The 19302-nt window shown below is 41.4% G+C and overlaps 1 protein-coding gene across 1 annotated transcript; it reads left to right on the plus strand.

The window, feature by feature from the left end:
* The first annotated feature begins 492 nt into the window (after positions 1 to 492).
* Positions 493 to 17888, plus strand: LOC138965477 (ras-related protein Rab-7L1-like). Its single transcript, XM_070337640.1, has 5 exons — positions 493 to 1133; positions 1653 to 1724; positions 9064 to 9245; positions 10688 to 10809; positions 17479 to 17888. The coding sequence occupies exons 1-5, from the start codon at positions 1013 to 1015 to the stop codon at positions 17615 to 17617; spliced, it is 636 nt and encodes a 211-aa protein (XP_070193741.1). The 5' UTR covers positions 493 to 1012; the 3' UTR covers positions 17618 to 17888.
* Positions 17889 to 19302: the final 1414 nt, after the last annotated feature.

The following is a 19302-nucleotide window of genomic DNA, read 5'->3' on the forward strand; positions in this document are numbered from 1 at the left end:
CAATACAAGTACTAGTAGAACTTCATACATCTGAAAGCATACGTCTGCTTCCAATATTTCATCTTACCCACTCAAAAGAAAAGTAACTGTAAAACGTGATATCTTCCTGAAACGTACTACAAAACATGTATACCCAGTTTCTCACTACTGAAAATGACTTGAGATTTCCCCCCATCTAGTTTCAATACCGAAAGGAACCTTGTCAACCAATGTGGAAACCCGGAAATAAACCTGTGTTTGTTGGGCTTTACCTCCCCTAGTGTGAGGTTCTGCATAGGGTCATCATCCCGAGTATACTTTATTGTCAATATAACAACAACAAAATGTATACAGAAGCTTAAAGGCTTGTATTTGAGTCTGTTGGACGGATAAACTATACAGGTAAGTATAAACGTGCTTATTTTGACGGAAATTATGTTTTGCGTGCTTGCCTCACAAACCCCTACATGGCCCCAATCACATGAATGAGGCCATGTGCTTGATCATGTGACTTGGTGGGAAAGCAACTTCTGCTTCTTGTTTTTTTTCTGGTTCTGCAATGTGGTAAACTTGTCGCGTTCATTTGAAATCCACATGATTTTGAAAGATCGTTTGCACATGACAAACAACAGAACAGAATCAGTTACAAGAAACACGCAATAATTTGTGTGTAAGTTTGGGGTCAAGCTGACACACGGGACTTACCAATACCTGTGTGTGCTATCTCGAAAGAGCAACGACTGAGACCAACTGGATGTAATCATTACACGTAACGATGGATCAAACTCCGTGTGTGACAGAAGTATCTGCTGACCACCTGTCAACATGACAACCATCTATTCAAATGAACTTGGCTCTGAGTGGGATTGTGCATAAAGCTTATAAGTATAACAGACAAACTTTTACAAGAATTGGGGTCAGTTCTGAATGCAGGCCCACATAATCACAAGACAGTTGTGGTGTCATCATCGTTTCTTGTAGCATTAAGTTGATTAACATTCAGTGTCTGAAAAGAAGCTGCGCCGGTTGTACAATGGCAGAGGAAGTTTTATTCAAAGTGATCATTATTGGGGACCCCACTGTGGGAAAGACGTCCTTTGTGCACCGTTATGTCAACGACTCATTTCGCAGAGACTACAAAATGACCATTGGTGGTATGTGACTGCATATTAATCAAGAATTTTGTGTGTGATTGAGATTCATTACAAGACATTAATATTTTGTGTTTACCTTTCTCTCACTTTATGTCAGAACTGTATAGTGAGGATTATAAATTGTGAAACTGAAAATGTGTGTGTGTGTGTGTGTGTGTACACGTGTGTGTGTGTGTGAGTCTGTCTGTCTGTCTGTCCGTGTATGTATGTTTCATGGACAAATGTTTACATTCATAGTATTATTGTTACTGAGCTATTTACAGGTCTGCATATCTCTTTCTCACCAACTATCCTGTTACATTCTCCCAATATAATCTGACAAGTCATGATGTCACTGATTGTCAGAACAACAGATCCGTGTACATGTATCAACTACCATGACATTGACAAGAAAAATGATCTTTCCGTGCAATGTGCAATCTATGGATTCGTCATCAAATCTATGTGGTACTGCAGTCTATTGTAAACAATATATGTCAATAATACATCATGACTGATTTACTTGTCTCTCTTCTGCAGTTGATTTTGCCCTGAAAGTTATACGCTGGTCGGACAGATGCAACATTAAGCTTCAGCTGTGGGACATAGCAGGTATGTAAATATTGTTTTGTTTGTGTGTGTCCTCCCTGCTTGTGATAAAACTATTCTGTACAGTAGACCCTCCCTGCGTGTGATAAAACTACTCTGTACAGTAGAACCCTCCCTGCGTGTGATAAAACTACTCTGTACAGTAGAACCCTCCCTGCGTGTGATAAAACTACTCTGTACAGTAGAACCCTCCCTGCTTGTGATAAAACTACTCTGTACAGTAGAACCCTCCCTGCTTGTGATAAAACTACTCTGTACAGTAGAACCCTCCCTGCTTGTGATAAAACTACTCTGTATAGTAGAACCCTCCCTGCTTGTGATAAAACTACTCTGTACAGTAGAACCCTCCCTGCGTGTGATAAAACTACTCTGTACAGTAGAACCCTCCCTGCTTGTGATAAAACTACTCTGTACAGTAGAACCCTCCCTGCGTGTGATAAAACTACTCTGTACAGTAGAACCCTCCCTGCTTGTGATAAAACTACTCTGTACAGTAGAACCCTCCCTGCGTGTGATAAAACTACTCTGTACAGTAGAACCCTCCCTGCGTGTGATAAAACTACCGTACTTTCCGGGTCATAAGGCGCGACTTTTTTCCTCGAGTTCTTGTATAACGAAGCGCCTAATCCGTGTATGAAATACGAAAAAAATCAAAGAGACCGCTTGAGTACCAGTCAAACAACTTGTGATAATGCATGTTTCAGCTACTAGGTACTGCCCTGCCTTTGATCTGGCCCACACACAGATTTCCACTCTGTTAAACTCAGTCACTGACCGGTCACTGACCCCGATGCAGGAAGTGTTTCCTCTCTCAGATATGACAGGGGAACCACCTCTCATGGCAAAAACTGGGTCATTGACGAAGGTCGTGTCTTTTAACAAGGCTACCCAGCTATCACAATGCCTTTGATCTGGCCGCACACACAGAGCACACATATTTTTACTCAGTTAAAGTCGGTCACTGACCGGTCACTGACCCCGATGCAGGAAATGTTTCCTCTCTCAGATATGACAGGGGAACCACCTCTCATGGCAAAAACTGGGTCATTTTGGTGCGCCCTATTGGCCCCCTGCGTCCAATGGGTGACTGGATTACAATTTTTTTTTTAAAGAAGGGGGTGCGTCTTAGATAACGAAGCGCCTTGTCATCCGGAAAGTACGGTACTCTGTGCAGTAGAACCCTCCCTGCGTGTGATAAAACTACTCTGTACAGTAGAACCCTCCCTGCTTGTGATAAAACTACTCTGTACAGTAGAACCCTCCCTGCTTGTGATAAAACTACTCTGTACAGTAGAACCCTCCCTGCATGTGATAAAACTACTCTGTACAGTAGAACCCTCCCTGCTTGTGATAAAACTACTCTGTACAGTAGAACCCTCCCTGCTTGTGATAAAACTACTCTGTACAGTAGACCCCTCCCTGCGTGTGATAAAACTACTCTGTACAGTAGAACCCTCCCTGCTTGTGATAAAACTACTCTGTACAGTAGAACCCTCCCTGCTTGTGATAAAACTACTCTGTACAGTAGAACCCTCCCTGCTTGTGATAAAACTACTCTGTACAGTAGAACCCTCCCTGCGTGTGATAAAACTACTCTGTACAGTAGAACCCTCCCTGCTTGTGATAAAACTACTCTGTACAGTAGAACCCTCCCTGCTTGTGATAAAACTACTCTGTACAGTAGAACCCTCCCTGCGTGTGATAAAACTACTCTGTACAGTAGAACCCTCCCTGCTTGTGATAAAACTACTCTGTACAGTAGAACCCTCCCTGCTTGTGATAAAACTACTCTGTACAGTAGAACCCTCCCTGCTTGTGATAAAACTACTCTGTACAGTAGACCCCTCCCTGCGTGTGATAAAACTACTCTGTACAGTAGAACCCTCCCTGCTTGTGATAAAACTACTCTGTACAGTAGAACCCTCCCTGCTTGTGATAAAGCTACTCTGTACAGTAGAACCCTCCCTGCTTGTGATAAAACTACTCTGTACAGTAGAACCCTCCCTGCTTGTGATAAAACTACTCTGTACAGTAGAACCCTCCCTGCTTGTGATAAAACTACTCTGTACAGTAGAACCCTCCCTGCCTGTGATAAAACTACTCTGTACAGTAGAACCCTCCCTGCGTGTGATAAAACTACTCTGTACAGTAGAACCCTCCCTGCTTGTGATAAAACTACTCTGTACAGTAGAACCCTCCCTGCGTGTGATAAAACTACTCTGTACAGTAGAACCCTCCCTGCTTGTGATAAAACTACTCTGTACAGTAGAACCCTCCCTGCTTGTGATAAAACTACTCTGTACAGTAGAACCCTCGCTGCTTGTGATAAAACTACTCTGTACAGTAGAACCCTCCCTGCGTGTGATAAAACTACTCTGTACAGTAGAACCCTCCCTGCGTGTGATAAAACTACTCTGTACAGTAGAACCCTCCCTGCGTGTGATAAAACTACTCTGTACAGTAGAACCCTCCCTGCGTGTGATAAAACTACTCTGTACAGTAGAACCCTCCCTGCGTGTGATAAAACTACTCTGTACAGTAGAACCCTCCCTGCTTGTGATAAAACTACTCTGTACAGTAGAACCCTTCCCTGCGTGTGATAAAACTACTCTGTACAGTAGAACCCTCCCTGCTTGTGATAAAACTACTCTGTACAGTAGAACCCTCCCTGCTTGTGATAAAACTACTCTGTACAGTAGAACCCTCCCTGCGTGTGATAAAACTACTTTGTACAGTAGAACCCTCCCTGCTTGTGATAAAACTACTCTGTGCAGTAGAACCCTCCCTGCTTGTGATAAAACTACTCTGTACAGTAGAACCCTCCCTGCTTGTGATAAAACTACTCTGTACAGTAGAACCCTCCCTGCTTGTGATAAAACTACTCTGTACAGTAGAACCCTCCCTGCTTGTGATAAAACTACTCTGTACAGTAGAACCCTCCCTGCTTGTGATAAAACTACTCTGTACAGTAGAACCCTCCCTGCTTGTGATAAAACTACTCTGTACAGTAGAACCCTCCCTGCGTGTGATAAAACTACTCTGTACAGTAGAACCCTCCCTGCTTGTGATAAAACTACTCTGTACAGTAGAACCCTCCCTGCGTGTGATAAAACTACTCTGTACAGTAGAACCCTCCCTGCTTGTGATAAAACTACTCTGTACAGTAGAACCCTCCCTGCTTGTGATAAAACTACTCTGTACAGTAGAACCCTCCCTGCTTGTGATAAAACTACTCTGTATAGTAGAACCCTCCCTGCGTGTGATAAAACTACTCTGTACAGTAGAACCCTCCCTGCGTGTGATAAAACTACTCTGTACAGTAGAACCCTCCCTGCGTGTGATAAAACTACTCTGTACAGTAGAACCCTCCCTGCGTGTGATAAAACTACTCTGTACAGTAGAACCCTCCCTGCGTGTGATAAAACTACTCTGTACAGTAGAACCCTCCCTGCTTGTGATAAAACTACTCTGTACAGTAAAACCCTTCTTGCGTGTGATAAAACTACTCTGTACAGTAGAACCCTCCCTGCTTGTGATAAAACTACTCTGTACAGTAGAACCCTCCCTGCTTGTGATAAAACTACTCTGTACAGTAGAACCCTCCCTGCGTGTGATAAAACTACTCTGTACAGTAGAACCCTCCCTGCGTGTGATAAAACTACTCTGTACAGTAGAACCGTCCCTGCTTGTGATAAAATTACTCTGTACAGTAGAACCTTCCCTGCTTGTGATAAAACTACTCTGTACAGTAGAACCCTCCCTGCGTGTGATAAAACTACTCTGTACAGTACAACCCTCCCTGCTTGTGATAAAACTACTCTGTACAGTAGAACCCTCCCTGCTTGTGATAAATCTACTCTGTACAGTAGAACCCTCCCTGCTTGTGATAAACCTACTGTGTACAGTAGAACCCTCCCTGCTTGTGATAAAACTACTCTGTACAGTAGAACCCTCCCTGCTTGTGATAAACCTACTCTGTACAGTAGAACCCTCCCTGCTTGTGATAAAACTACTCTGTACAGTAGAACCCTCCCTGCGTGTGATAAAACTACTCTGTACAGTAGAACCCTCCCTGCTTGTGAAAAACTACTCTGTACAGTAGAACCCTCCCTGCTTGTGATAAAACTACTCTGTACAGTAGAACCCTCCCTGCGTGTGATAAAACTACTCTGTACAGTAGAACCCTCCCTGCTTGTGATAAAACTACTCTGTACAGTAGAACCCTCCCTGCTTGTGATAAAACTACTCTGTACAGTATAGAACCCTCCCTGCGTGTGATAAAACTACTCTGTACAGTAGAACCCTCCCTGCTTGTGATAAAACTACTCTGTACAGTAGAACCCTCCCTGCTTGTGATAAAACTACTCTGTACAGTAGAACCCTCCCTGCTTGTGATAAAACTACTCTGTACAGTAGAACCCTCCCTGCTTGTGATAAAACTACTCTGTACAGTAGAACCCTCCCTGCGTGTGATAAAACTACTCTGTACAGTAGAACCCTCCCTGCTTGTGATAAAACTACTCTGTACAGTAGAACCCTCCCTGCGTGTGATAAAACTACTCTGTACAGTAGAACCCTCCCTGCGAGTGATAAAACTACTCTGTACAGTAGAACCCTCCGTGCGTGTGATAAAACTTCTCTGTACAGTAGAACCCTCCCTGCTTGTGATAAAACTACTCTGTACAGTAGAACCCTCCCTGCTTGTGATAAAACTACTCTGTACAGTAGAACCCTCCCTGCTTGTGATAAAACTACTCTGTACAGTAGAACCCTCCCTGCTTGTGATAAAACTACTCTGTACAGTAGAACCCTCCCTGCTTGTGATAAAACTACTCTGTACAGTAGAACCCTCCCTGCGAGTGATAAAACTACTCTGTACAGTAGAACCCTCCCTGCGTGTGATAAAACTACTCTGTACAGTAGAACCCTCCCTGCGTGTGATAAAACTACTCTGTACAGTAGAACCCTCCCTGCGTGTGATAAAACTACTCTGTACAGTAGAACACTCCCTGCGTGTGATAAAACTACTCTGCACAGTAGAACCCTCCCTGCTTGTGATAAAACTACTCTGTACAGTAGAACCCTCCCTGCGTGTGATAAAACTACTCTGTACAGTAGAACACTCCCTGCGTGTGATAAAACTACTCTGCACAGTAGAACCCTCCCTGCTTGTGATAAAACTACTCTGTACAGTAGAACCCTCCCTGCTTGTGATAAAACTACTCTGTACAGTAGAACCCTCCCTGCTTGTGATAAAACTACTCTGTACAGTAGAACCCTCCTTTTAATTTAAGACTCCCTCCCTTTTAAGACCCTGGCTGTTTTCTCAGACTTACTGTTCATAACCTCAGTCAGTTTTGAAATACAGAGAAATTATAAGCTGTTCTTCCAAGGCAAGGTTTTTGTACTTTTGAAGGGAAGTGATTGTACAAAGTGCTATCTACAGATACACAAAGGTTCTAAGCTATCTTCAAAATTAAAGACATACAATGAACAAAATGTGTCAAACACTCATCCTTATCTTTAAAACAACAGTATGAGGTACGGTCATTTCTTAAAGTCATGTGAAGTTTTCTTTTCTGCATAGATGTTTGTGTTTTTCAAGCCCTGAGACTTCTGCTGTGTACTTGGGATCTTTAACATGCACAAGCATGGGTTTTTAGACACCAAGGAAAGCCGGCACAAAGTTAACTTCAGAAAATAGATTTCTTGTCGAACATGGACTTAAACCCACGCTGATCATGACAGACTGGTTTCAAATTCAAAGCCAGGGCTCTTCTGACTATATAAGTTATCTCCCCTATATATCAGAAATAAATGCATGGGTGGGATATTCTTCCGATATATGCCGAAAATCCGGATTCGATTATGGCCTTTTTACATTTTGTCAAGTTTTGACTAAATGTTTTAACATAGAGGGGGGAATCGAGACGAGGGTCGTGGTGTATGTGTGTGTGTGTGTGTGTGTGTGTGTGTGTAGAGCGATTCAGACTAAACTACTGGGCCGATCTTTATGAAATTTGACATGAAAGTTCCTGGGTATGATATCCCCGGACGTTTTTTTCATTTTTTCGATAAATACCTTTGATGACGTCATATCCGGCTTTTTGTAAAAGTTGAGGCGGCACTGTCACACCCTCATTTTTCAATTAAATTGATTGAAATTTTGGCAAAGCAATCTTCGACAAAGGCCGGACTTCGGTATTGCATTTCAGCTTGGTGGCTTAAAAACTAATGAGTGAGTTTGGTCATTAAAAATCGGAAACTTGTAATTAAAATTATTTTTTTATTAAACGATCCAAAAACAATTTCATCTTATTCTTCGTCATTTTCTGATTCCAAAAACATATACATATGTTATATTTGGATTAAAAACAATCTCTGAAAATTAAAAATATAAAAATTATGATCAAAATTAAATTTCCGAAATCGATTTAAAAACTATTTCATCTTATTCCTTGTCGGTTCCTGATTCCAAAAACATATAGATATGATATGTTTGGATTAAAAACACGCTCAGAAAGTTAAAACGAAGAGAGGTACAGTAAAGCGTGCTATAAAACGCAACCGCTGCTGCGCCAAACAGGCTCGTCACTTTTACTGCCTTTTGCACTAGCGGCGGACTACGTTCAGTTTCATTCTGTGAGTTCCACAGCTTGACTAAATGTAGTAATTTCGCCTTACGCGACTTGTTCTTTTCTTCTCTCTGTTTGTTTTGTTTTTTGATTCGGTTGAGTTTGGTTGGTCTGGTTGGTCTGGTTCTTCACAATTCATGACATGTTTCAGTTCCACCCATGTAAATGGTATGAAACTAGATTGTTGTGTATAAGAGTCCCTTGACAGTTGGTTCTCTAACAGGAAGTGACATCAGTTCCACCATGCTAATTCCTAGTACATGTACCATATTTTCGGGACTATATAAGGAGCTTCGTTGTAAAAGGAGCAACTCCTGCTTTTAAGTTTAAAATGAGACAAATCCACACAATAGGTGCTTCCCGTGTATTGGCCACAAGTCAAAGGAAAGACATGTATACTGAGTGGAAATTTAGCTACGTTTTCTACCCAACATGCGTTGAAATCAGAGAGTCTGCATTCTCAGAGCTGTTTTGCCTTGTGACCTCAGCTTGTGGGTACATCTGTACTCTTCTTTCGCCATACACATGCCATGGCGATACCGGTCAAAAGGGCGCAGGGGTAAAAGTTGAGGTAAAAAGTTGCGCCCTATAGTCCCAACAGTAGAGTACTATTTTTCACAGGCTTTTTCTGCATATGTTGACCATCTTTTGTACCCTTTTTTTTAGGTCATTCATTTCTCATTTGAGATAATATCTATCTGTTTCAGGTCAGGAACGCTTCACCTCCATGACGAGAGTGTACTACAAGGATGCCCACGCCTGCATCGTCATGTTTGACCTGTCCCAGAAAAACACCTTCCAGAACGCTGTGCGGTGGAAGAAAGACCTGGACAGCAAGTGTCAGCTGGCAGACGGTGCGGCCGTTCCCTGCTTACTGCTCGCCAACAAGGTCAGAGGAAATCTGAAATACCGTGGAACCCCCCTTTTAAAAGACCCAAATTTAAGACCTACCCTTTGGGCGGGGATGTAGCTCAGTCGGTAGCGCGCTGGATTTGTATCCAGTTGGCTGCTGTCAGCGTGAGTTCGTCCCCACGTTCGGCGAGAGATTTATTTCTCAGAGTCAACTTTGTGTGCAGACTCTCCTCGGTGTCCGAACACTCCCGTGTGTACACGCAAGCACAAGACCAAGTGCGCACGAAAAAGATACTGTAATCCATGTCAGAGTTCGGTGGGTTATAGAAACACGAAAATACCCAGCATGCTTCCTCCGAAAACGGCGTATGGCTGCCTAAATGGCGGGGTAAAAAACGGTCATACACGTAAAATTCCACTCGTGCAAAAAACACGAGTGTACGTGGGAGTTTCAGCCCACGAACGCAGAAGAAGAGACCTACCCTTTCAAGTGTACATGCAAACACAAGACAAAGTGCGCACAGAAAAGATCCTGTAATCCCTGTAATCCCTGTAATCCCTGTAATCCATGTAATCCCTGTAATCCCTGTAATCCCTGTAATCCATGTCAGAATTTGGTGACTTATAGAAACACAAAAGTGTCAAGATGCATCCCCTGAAAACAGTGTATGGCTATCTCTGTAAATGTCAGGGGGAAAAAGAGTCATTCACGTAAAAACCTACTCGTGCAAAAAGAAGAGTGTATGTGGGAGTTTGCGCCCATGATTGAAGAAGAAGAGGCAAAAAGAATTGCCAATTATAGTTATGAGAGATAGTTATGAGACCAAGGGTAGGGCAGATAGTTATGAGACCAAGGGTAGGGCAGATAGTGATGAGACCAAGGGTAGGGCAGATAGTTATGAGACCAAGGGTAGGGCAGATAGTGATGAGACCAAGGGTAGGGCAGATAGTGATGAGACCAAGGGTAGGGCAGATAGTTGCAAGAGAGGTGAAGGGAGGGGGAATGTTCACAGTGCCGGGCTGTGGGTAGTGCCCACAAATGTTTAGCTCAGGCACTGTTGCGATTGACACGCCTCAGTTATATAACGAACACTGCACCCTTATTTAAACTGCACCGCGCTGTTCTGGACATCTGACTCTCTCCTCACCTTCAAGGCAGACCTTAAACAAAGAGGTGTAAGTTACGCCGACCCAAGCGGCTAAGGCAAAGTCAAATGCATGTCTCAAAACTAATTAATTAGTTGAGGATGAAAGCCACTTGTTCATTTCAATGCTTGTTATTCTCTTAGGTGCCAGGAGAATGGTTCCGTATAATTCTCGCTTACTCCATGTTGTATGTATTTAGAGCGCTTACTTCCCTTGGGTTATTTCAAATCAAATCCGATCAAATTAACTTTATTATCTCACATGGAGAAATTGCAGTTTGATAATTGTAATTTGATAATTAATTAGTGTTGTTGTTGTTTCTGTCTTGTGCAGTGTGACCTTGGCCAGCGAGAGGTGGAGCAGGAGGAGATAGAAGAGATGTGTAAGGAACACGACTTCCTGGGATGGAGCGAAACGTCCGTCAAAGAAGGCACCATGATCGACGAATCCATGAAGTGAGATTTCATTTCATTCTTTATTATCCATCCCTTTGCAGGGAAATGTGTGTCGCTTTCTCCTGTATTACAAAGCCAACCTGAAAATTTAATATTGAGGCACTTTGATTTGCATTGAGGGTGCCAATATCTAGAGTGCATACGATTGTCCAGTTCAAGGTAGAAGCGGTTCTTAGGATGTACATATATCGGTCAAAGGTGTATATGTGTCTGGTGGAAACAATTCTGTGAGCAAGGTTCTAGATGTACATATATCGGTCAAAGGTGTATATGTGTCTGGTAGAAACAATTCTGTGAGCAAGGTTCTAGATGTACATATATCGGTCAAAGGTGTATATGTGTCTGGTAGAAACAATTCTGTGAGCAAGGTTCTAGATGTACATATATCGGTCAAAGGTGTATATGTGTCTGGTAGAAACAATTCTGTGAGCAAGGTTCTAGATGTACATATATCGGTCAAAGGTGTATATGTGTCTGGTAGAAACAATTCTGTGAGCAAGGTTCTACATGTACATATATCGGTCAAAGGTGTATATGTGTCTGGTAGAAACAATTCTGTGAGCAAGGTTCTAGATGTACATATATCGGTCAAAGGTGTATATGTGTCTGGTAGAAACAATTCTGTGAGCAAGGTTCTAGATGTACATATATCGGTCAAAGGTGTATATGTGTCTGGTAGAAACAATTCTGTGAGCAAGGTTCTAGATGTACATATATCGGTCAAAGGTGTATATGTGTCTGGTAGAAACAATTCTGTGAGCAAGGTTCTAGATGTACATATATCGGTCAAAGGTGTATATGTGTCTGGTAGAAACAATTCTGTGATCAAGGTTCTAGATGTACATATATCGGTCAAAGGTGTATATGTGTCTGGCAGAAACAATTCTGTGAGCAAGGTTCTAGATGTACATATATCGGTCAAAGGTGTATATGTGTCTGGTAGAAACAATTCTGTGAGCAAGGTTCTAGATGTACATATATCGGTCAAAGGTGTATATATGTCTGGTAGAAACAATTCTGTGAGCAAGGTTCTAGATGTACATATATCGGTCAAAGGTGTATATGTGTCTGGTAGAAACAATTCTGTGAGCAAGGTTCTAGATGTACATATATCGGTCAAAGGTGTATATGTGTCTGGTAGAAACAATTCTGTGAGCAAGGTTCTAGATGTACATATATCGGTCAAAGGTGTATATGTGTCTGGTGGAAACAATTCTGTGAGCAAGGTTCTAGATGTACATATATCGGTCAAAGGTGTATATGTGTCTGGTAGAAACAATTCTGTGAGCAAGGTTCTAGATGTACATATATCGGTCAAAGGTGTATATGTGTCTGGCAGAAACAATTCTGTGAGCAAGGTTCTAGATGTACATATATCGGTCAAAGGTGTATATGTCTGGCAGAAACAATTCTGTGAGCAAGGTTCTAGATGTACATATATCGGTCAAAGGTGTATATGTGTCTGGTAGAAACAATTCTGTGAGCAAGGTTCTAGATGTACATATATCGGTCAAAGGTGTATATGTGTCTGGTAGAAACAATTCTGTGAGCAAGGTTCTAGATGTACATATATCGGTCAAAGGTGTATATGTCTGGCAGAAACAATTCTGTGAGCAAGGTTCTAGATGTACATATATCGGTCAAAGGTGTATATGTGTCTGGTAGAAACAATTCTGTGAGCAAGGTTCTAGATGTACATATATCGGTCAAAGGTGTATATGTGTCTGGCAGAAACAATTCTGTGAGCAAGGTTCTAGATGTACATATATCGGTCAAAGGTGTATATGTGTCTGGTAGAAACAATTCTGTGAGCAAGGTTCTAGATGTACATATATCGGTCAAAGGTGTATATGTCTGGCAGAAACAATTCTGTGAGCAAGGTTCTAGATGTACATATATCGGTCAAAGGTGTATATGTGTCTGGTGGAAACAATTCTGTGAGCAAGGTTCTAGATGTACATATATCGGTCAAAGGTGTATATGTGTCTGGTGGAAACAATTCTGTGAGCAAGGTTCTAGATGTACATATATCGGTCAAAGGTGTATAATGTGTCTGGTAGAAACAATTCTGTGAGCAAGGTTCTAGATGTACATATATCGGTCAAAGGTGTATATGTGTCTGGTAGAAACAATTCTGTGAGCAAGGTTCTAGATGTACATATATCGGTCAAAGGTGTATATGTGTCTGGTAGAAACAATTCTGTGAGCAAGGTTCTAGATGTACATATATCGGTCAAAGGTGTATATGTGTCTGGCAGAAACAATTCTGTGAGCAAGGTTCTAGATGTACATATATCGGTCAAAGGTGTATATGTCTGGCAGAAACAATTCTGTGAGCAAGGTTCTAGATGTACATATATCGGTCAAAGGTGTATATGTGTCTGGTAGAAACAATTCTGTGAGCAAGGTTCTAGATGTACATATATCGGTCAAAGGTGTATATGTGTCTGGCAGAAACAATTCTGTGAGCAAGGTTCTAGATGTACATATATCGGTCAAAGGTGTATATGTCTGGCAGAAACAATTCTGTGAGCAAGGTTCTAGATGTACATATATCGGTCAAAGGTGTATATGTGTCTGGTAGAAACAATTCTGTGAGCAAGGTTCTAGATGTACATATATCGGTCAAAGGTGTATATGTGTCTGGCAGAAACAATTCTGTGAGCAAGGTTCTAGATGTACATATATCGGTCAAAGGTGTATATGTGTCTGGTAGAAACAATTCTGTGAGCAAGGTTCTAGATGTACATATATCGGTCAAAGGTGTATATGTCTGGCAGAAACAATTCTGTGAGCAAGGTTCTAGATGTACATATATCGGTCAAAGGTGTATATGTGTCTGGTAGAAACAATTCTGTGAGCAAGGTTCTAGATGTACATATATCGGTCAAAGGTGTATATGTGTCTGGTAGAAACAATTCTGTGAGCAAGGTTCTAGATGTACATATATCGGTCAAAGGTGTATAATGTGTCTGGTAGAAACAATTCTGTGAGCAAGGTTCTAGATGTACATATATCGGTCAAAGGTGTATATGTGTCTGGTAGAAACAATTCTGTGAGCAAGGTTCTAGATGTACATATATCGGTCAAAGGTGTATATGTGTCTGGTAGAAACAATTCTGTGAGCAAGGTTCTCTCAGACCTAATAAGCAATGTCAATGTTCAGGTTCTGCATGTCCCTCTGTCTCTTTCACACCCTCTGTCTCTTTCACACTCTCTGTCTCTTTCACACTCTCTGTCTCTTTCACACCCTCTGTCTCTTTCACACCCTCTGTCTCTTTCACACCCTCTGTCTCTTTCACACCCTCTGTCTCTTTCACACCCTCTGTCTCTTTCACACCCTCTGTCTCTTTCACACTCTCTGTCTCTTTCACACTCTCTGTCTCTTTCACACTCTCTGTCTCTTTCACACTCTCTGTCTCTTTAACACTCTCTGTCTCTTTCACACCCTCTGTCTCTTTCACACCCTCTGTCTCTTTCACACTCTCTGTCTCTTTCACACTCTCTGTCTCTTTCACACTCTCTGTCTCTTTCACACTCTCTGTCTCTTTCACACCCTCTGTCTCTTTCACACCCTCTGTCTCTTTCACACTCTCTGTCTCTTTCACACCCTCTGTCTCTTTCACACCCTCTGTCTCTTTCACACCCTCTGTCTCTTTCACACTCTCTGTCTCTTTCACACCCTCTGTCTCTTTCACACCCTCTGTCTCTTTCACACTCTCTGTCTCTTTCACACTCTCTGTCTCTTTCACACTCTCTGTCTCTTTCACACTCTCTGTCTCTTTCACACTCTCTGTCTCTTTCACACTCTCTGTCTCTTTCACACTCTCTGTCTCTTTCACACTCTCTGTCTCTTTCACACTCTCTGTCTCTTTCACACTCTCTGTCTCTTTCACACTCTCTGTCTCTTTCACACTCTCTGTCTCTTTCACACTCTCTGTCTCTTTCACACTCTCTGTCTCTTTCACACTCTCTGTCTCTTTCACACTCTCTGTCTCTTTCACACTCTCTGTCTCTTTCACACTCTCTGTCTCTTTCACACTCTCTGTCTCTTTCACACTCTCTGTCTCTTTCACACTCTCTGTCTCTTTCACACTCTCTGTCTCTTTCACACTCTCTGTCTCTTTCACACTCTCTGTCTCTTTCACGCCCTCTGTCTCTTTCACACCCTCTGTCTCTTTCACACCCTCTGTCTCTTTCACACTCTGTGTCTCTTTCACACTCTCTGTCTCTTTCACACTCTCTGTCTCTTTCACACTCTCTGTTTCTTTCACACTCTCTGTCTCTTTCACACTCTCTGTCTCTTTCACACTCTCTGTCTCTTTCACACTCTCTGTCACACTCTCTGTCTCTTTCACACTCTCTGTCTCTTTCACACTCTCTGTCTCTTTCACACTCTCTGTCTCTTTCACACTCTCTGTCTCTTTCACACTCTCTGTTTCTTTCACACTCTCTGTCTCTTTCACACTCTCTGTCTCTTTCACACTCTCTGTCTCTTTCACACTCTCTGTCACACTCTCTGTCTCTTTCACACTCTCTGTCTCTTTCACACCCTCTGTCTCTTTCACACCCTCTGTCTCTTTCACACTCTCTGTCTCTTTCACACTCTCTGTCTCTTTCACACTCTCTGTCTCTTTCACACTCTCTGTCTCTTTCACACTCTCTGTCTCTTTCACACTCTCTGTCTCTTTCACACCCTCTGTCTCTTTCACACTCTCTGTCTCTTTCACACTCTCTGTCTCTTTCACACTCTCTGTCTCTTTCACACTCTCTGTCTCTTTCACACTCTCTGTCTCTTTCACACTCTCTGTCTCTTTCACACTCTCTGTCTCTTTCACTCTCTGTCTCTGTCACACTCTCTGTCTCTTTCACACTCTCTGTCTCTTTCACACTCTCTGTCTCTTTCACACTCTCTGTCTCTTTCACACTCTCTGTCTCTTTCACACTCTCTGTCTCTTTCACACTCTCTGTCTCTTTCACACTCTCTGTCTCTTTCACACTCTCTGTCACACTCTCTGTCTCTTTCACACCCTCTGTCTCTTTCACACCCTCTGTCTCTTTCACACCCTCTGTCTCTTTCACACTCTCTGTCTCTTTCACACTCTCTGTCTCTTTCACACTCTCTGTCTCTTTCACACTGTCTCTTTCACACTCTCTGTCTCTTTCACACTCTCTGTCTCTTTCACACTCTCTGTCTCTTTCACACCCTCTGTCTCTTTCACACTCTCTGTCTCTTTCACACTCTCTGTCTCTTTCACACTCTCTGTCTCTTTCACACTCTCTGTCTCTTTCACACTCTCTGTCTCTTTCACACTCTCTGTCTCTTTCACACTCTCTGTCTCTTTCACACTCTCTGTCTCTTTCACACCCTCTGTCTCTTTCACACTCTCTGTCTCTTTCACACCCTCTGTCTCTTTCACACTCTCTGTCTCTTTCACACTCTCTGTCTCTTTCACACTCTCTGTCTCTTTCACACTCTCTCACGATTTTGTTTTCATTGTTCCCTAATCCTTCTGTAAAATTGTTCTTGTGTAAGTATTTGTACTGATCCATTTGTATAAATATGTATTTACGTGATTTTTATGTGATTTCTCTGGATGTTGGCTGGAGGAGAATAAACGCAGACTAGGCTTATGCTGTAACCGTCATATATATCAAGACTTATCGTGTCTTACACTTCTTTTCTGTCTCATTTGTTTTATCTTTCACAAGATAACAATAAAAATGTACTCACAAGAAAACATGATTTGTACCTGGTCAGTTTGGTACCTGGTCAGTTTGGTGGTCAGTTTGGTACCTGATCAGTTTGCTTGTTTTAACAAATCATTTGTTCTCATGTGTTCTTGTTGCTGTTTTCTGGCGAGTACATTTTTGAGTCACTTGAGAAAAAGTGACTCTATGTAATCGGTCAGTGTTAGTCTGTCCGGCCGGCCGGCCGTCCGTAGACACCACCTTAACGTTGGACTTTTCTCGGAAACTATCAAAGCGATCCGGCTCATATTTTGTTTAGTCGTGACCTCCAATGACCTCTACACTTTAACGATGGTTTCGTTGACCTTTGACCTTTTTCAAGGTCACAGGTCAGCGTCAAAGGAAAAATTAGACATTTTATATCTTTGACAAAGTTCATCGGATGTGATTGAAACTTTGTAGGATTATTCTTTACATCAAAGTATTTACATCTGTAGCCTTTTACGAACGTTATCAGAAAAACAAGGGAGATAACTAGCCTTTTCTGTTCGGCAACACACAACTTAACGTTGGGCTTTTCTCGGAAACTATAAAAGTGACCGGGCTCAAATTTTATGTGAACGTGACTCCCAGTGACCTCTACACTTTGACGTCTGCTTTGGTGACCTTTGACCTTTTTCAAGGTCACAGGTATGTCTTGAAGGAAAAAAATTGAAATATCATATCTCTGAAACTATTCATCGGATTTGATTCAAACTTTATAGGATTATTCTTTACATCAAATTATTTACATCTGTATTGTGTTGTGAATAGCAATTTCTTCCTGTCCATCTGATGCCTCATATAATATTCAGAACTGCGAAAGTGACTCGATCGAGCGTTTGCTCTTCTTGTTATAGTTTTTTTGTTAGTTTTTCTCCCCTACAGTCCCTTGTTCCATTTATCTTTCAGTTTTAACCTTACGACTTTTTTTTGCAGCTACCTTATAGAAGAGATGATGAGTAAACACGCAGAGCTGGAAGGCTTCTCGGAATCTGCAACCCAGGGCAACGGCACTATCCGCCATCTCAGCCGAGAAGATGAGGATGTGCACCAAGGTTCGCGGTGCAGTTGTTAATGTTGTGACGGACGCACCTCACGATCCTCTTCTTCTCATTCATAACCATTCCATTTTACGCATACAGTGTAATCCTCCTTTAAAGACCGCCCAAAAATCTGAGAAAATCACTCTTAAAAAGGACTGAGTCATAAAAATGGATTCTGACGAACGGAAAGAAAAACAAGTCGCGTAAGGCGAAATTACTACATTTAGTCAAGCTGTCGAACTCACAGAATGAAACTGAACGCATTGCATTTTTTTTCTCACCAAGACAGTATAGCATCGTCAGTCCCCCGCTCGTGGAAAAGGCTGTGAAATTGACGAGCCAGTTTAGCTCGTTAGTGGTTACGCTGAGCTGCATAGCACGCTTTTCTGTATCTCTCTTCTTTTTAACTTTCTGAGCTTGTTTTTCCATCCAAAAATAATACCTATATGTTTTTGGAATCAGGAATCAACAAGGAATAAAATGAAATTGTTTTTAAATCGATTTCAGAAATTTAATTTAGTTATACTTTTCATATTTTTAATTTTCTTAGCTTGTTTTTAATACAAATATAACATATTTATATGTTTTTTTGAATCAGAATATAATGAAAAATAAAATGACATTATTTTTGGATCGTTTTACAAAAAAATTATTTTAATTACAATTTTCAGATTTTTAATGACCAAACTCATTAATTAAGTTTTAAGCCTCCAAGCTGAAATGCAATACCAAAGTCCGGACTGAGTCAAAGATTGCTTGACCAAAGTTTCAATCAATTTGATTGAAAAATGAGGGTGTGAAGGACTGAAAACCGCCTGAGTGCCGCCTCAACTTTTAAAAGCCGGATATGACGTCATCAAAAGTATTTATCGAAAAAAAGAAAAAAACGTCCGGGGATATCATTCCCAGGAACTCTCATGTCAAATTTCATAAAGATCGGTTCAGTAGTTTGGTCTGAATCGCTCTACACACACACACGCACAGACAGACACACACACACACACACACATACACCACGACCCTCGTCTCGATTCCCCCTCTATGTTAAAACATTTAGTCAAAACTCGATTAAATGTAAAAAGAAGACAAACATGGGATACATTTATAGAGGTTATGAACAGGAAAATCTAAAAAAATAAAATAAAAAAAAGCCAAGCCTGAGAGAGGACTCCAGTCAAAAATGTGGGGGTCTTGAAGAGGGGTTCCACTGTATTGTATGTCTTGTTAAAGAATGATCACATTTTTAAAGATGTCAGAGGTGAATGTGATGCAGCTGCAGTTTTGTGTGATTTATTATGATCTTCAACTCAAAAAATGCAGGTATGAATGGATATTGTTGTGCCAAGTGTGATAGAAACTGTGTGCCTTTTTAAATTTTCCATTTACTTCTTTCAAACATTTGTATTCTTTCTGTTTGTGATGAAGGTGTAACAAGAATTTTCCCTTGTTTATTTGATAGTTTGCTTTTTGATTGTGACGATAAGTAGTTGTGTTTATTTGATAGTTCACTTTTTGATTGTGACCATAAGTAGTTGTGGAAAAATAAGAAAAGAAGTCGGTGATGAGTTGATTCTTTACTGAAAACAAAAAACAAACATGACGTTTCGGATCATAGTTCCTTCGACAGATCAAAAAAAAGTGAATGAAAATATGTCACAGCAAAAAGTACGTCAAAAAAACTTCATTAATCTCTCTCGCAAAAAACGTCATACATACA

This window comes from Littorina saxatilis, linkage group LG4, assembly GCF_037325665.1.
Source record: "Littorina saxatilis isolate snail1 linkage group LG4, US_GU_Lsax_2.0, whole genome shotgun sequence".
NCBI classification, from domain to species: Eukaryota; Metazoa; Mollusca; class Gastropoda; order Littorinimorpha; family Littorinidae; genus Littorina; species Littorina saxatilis.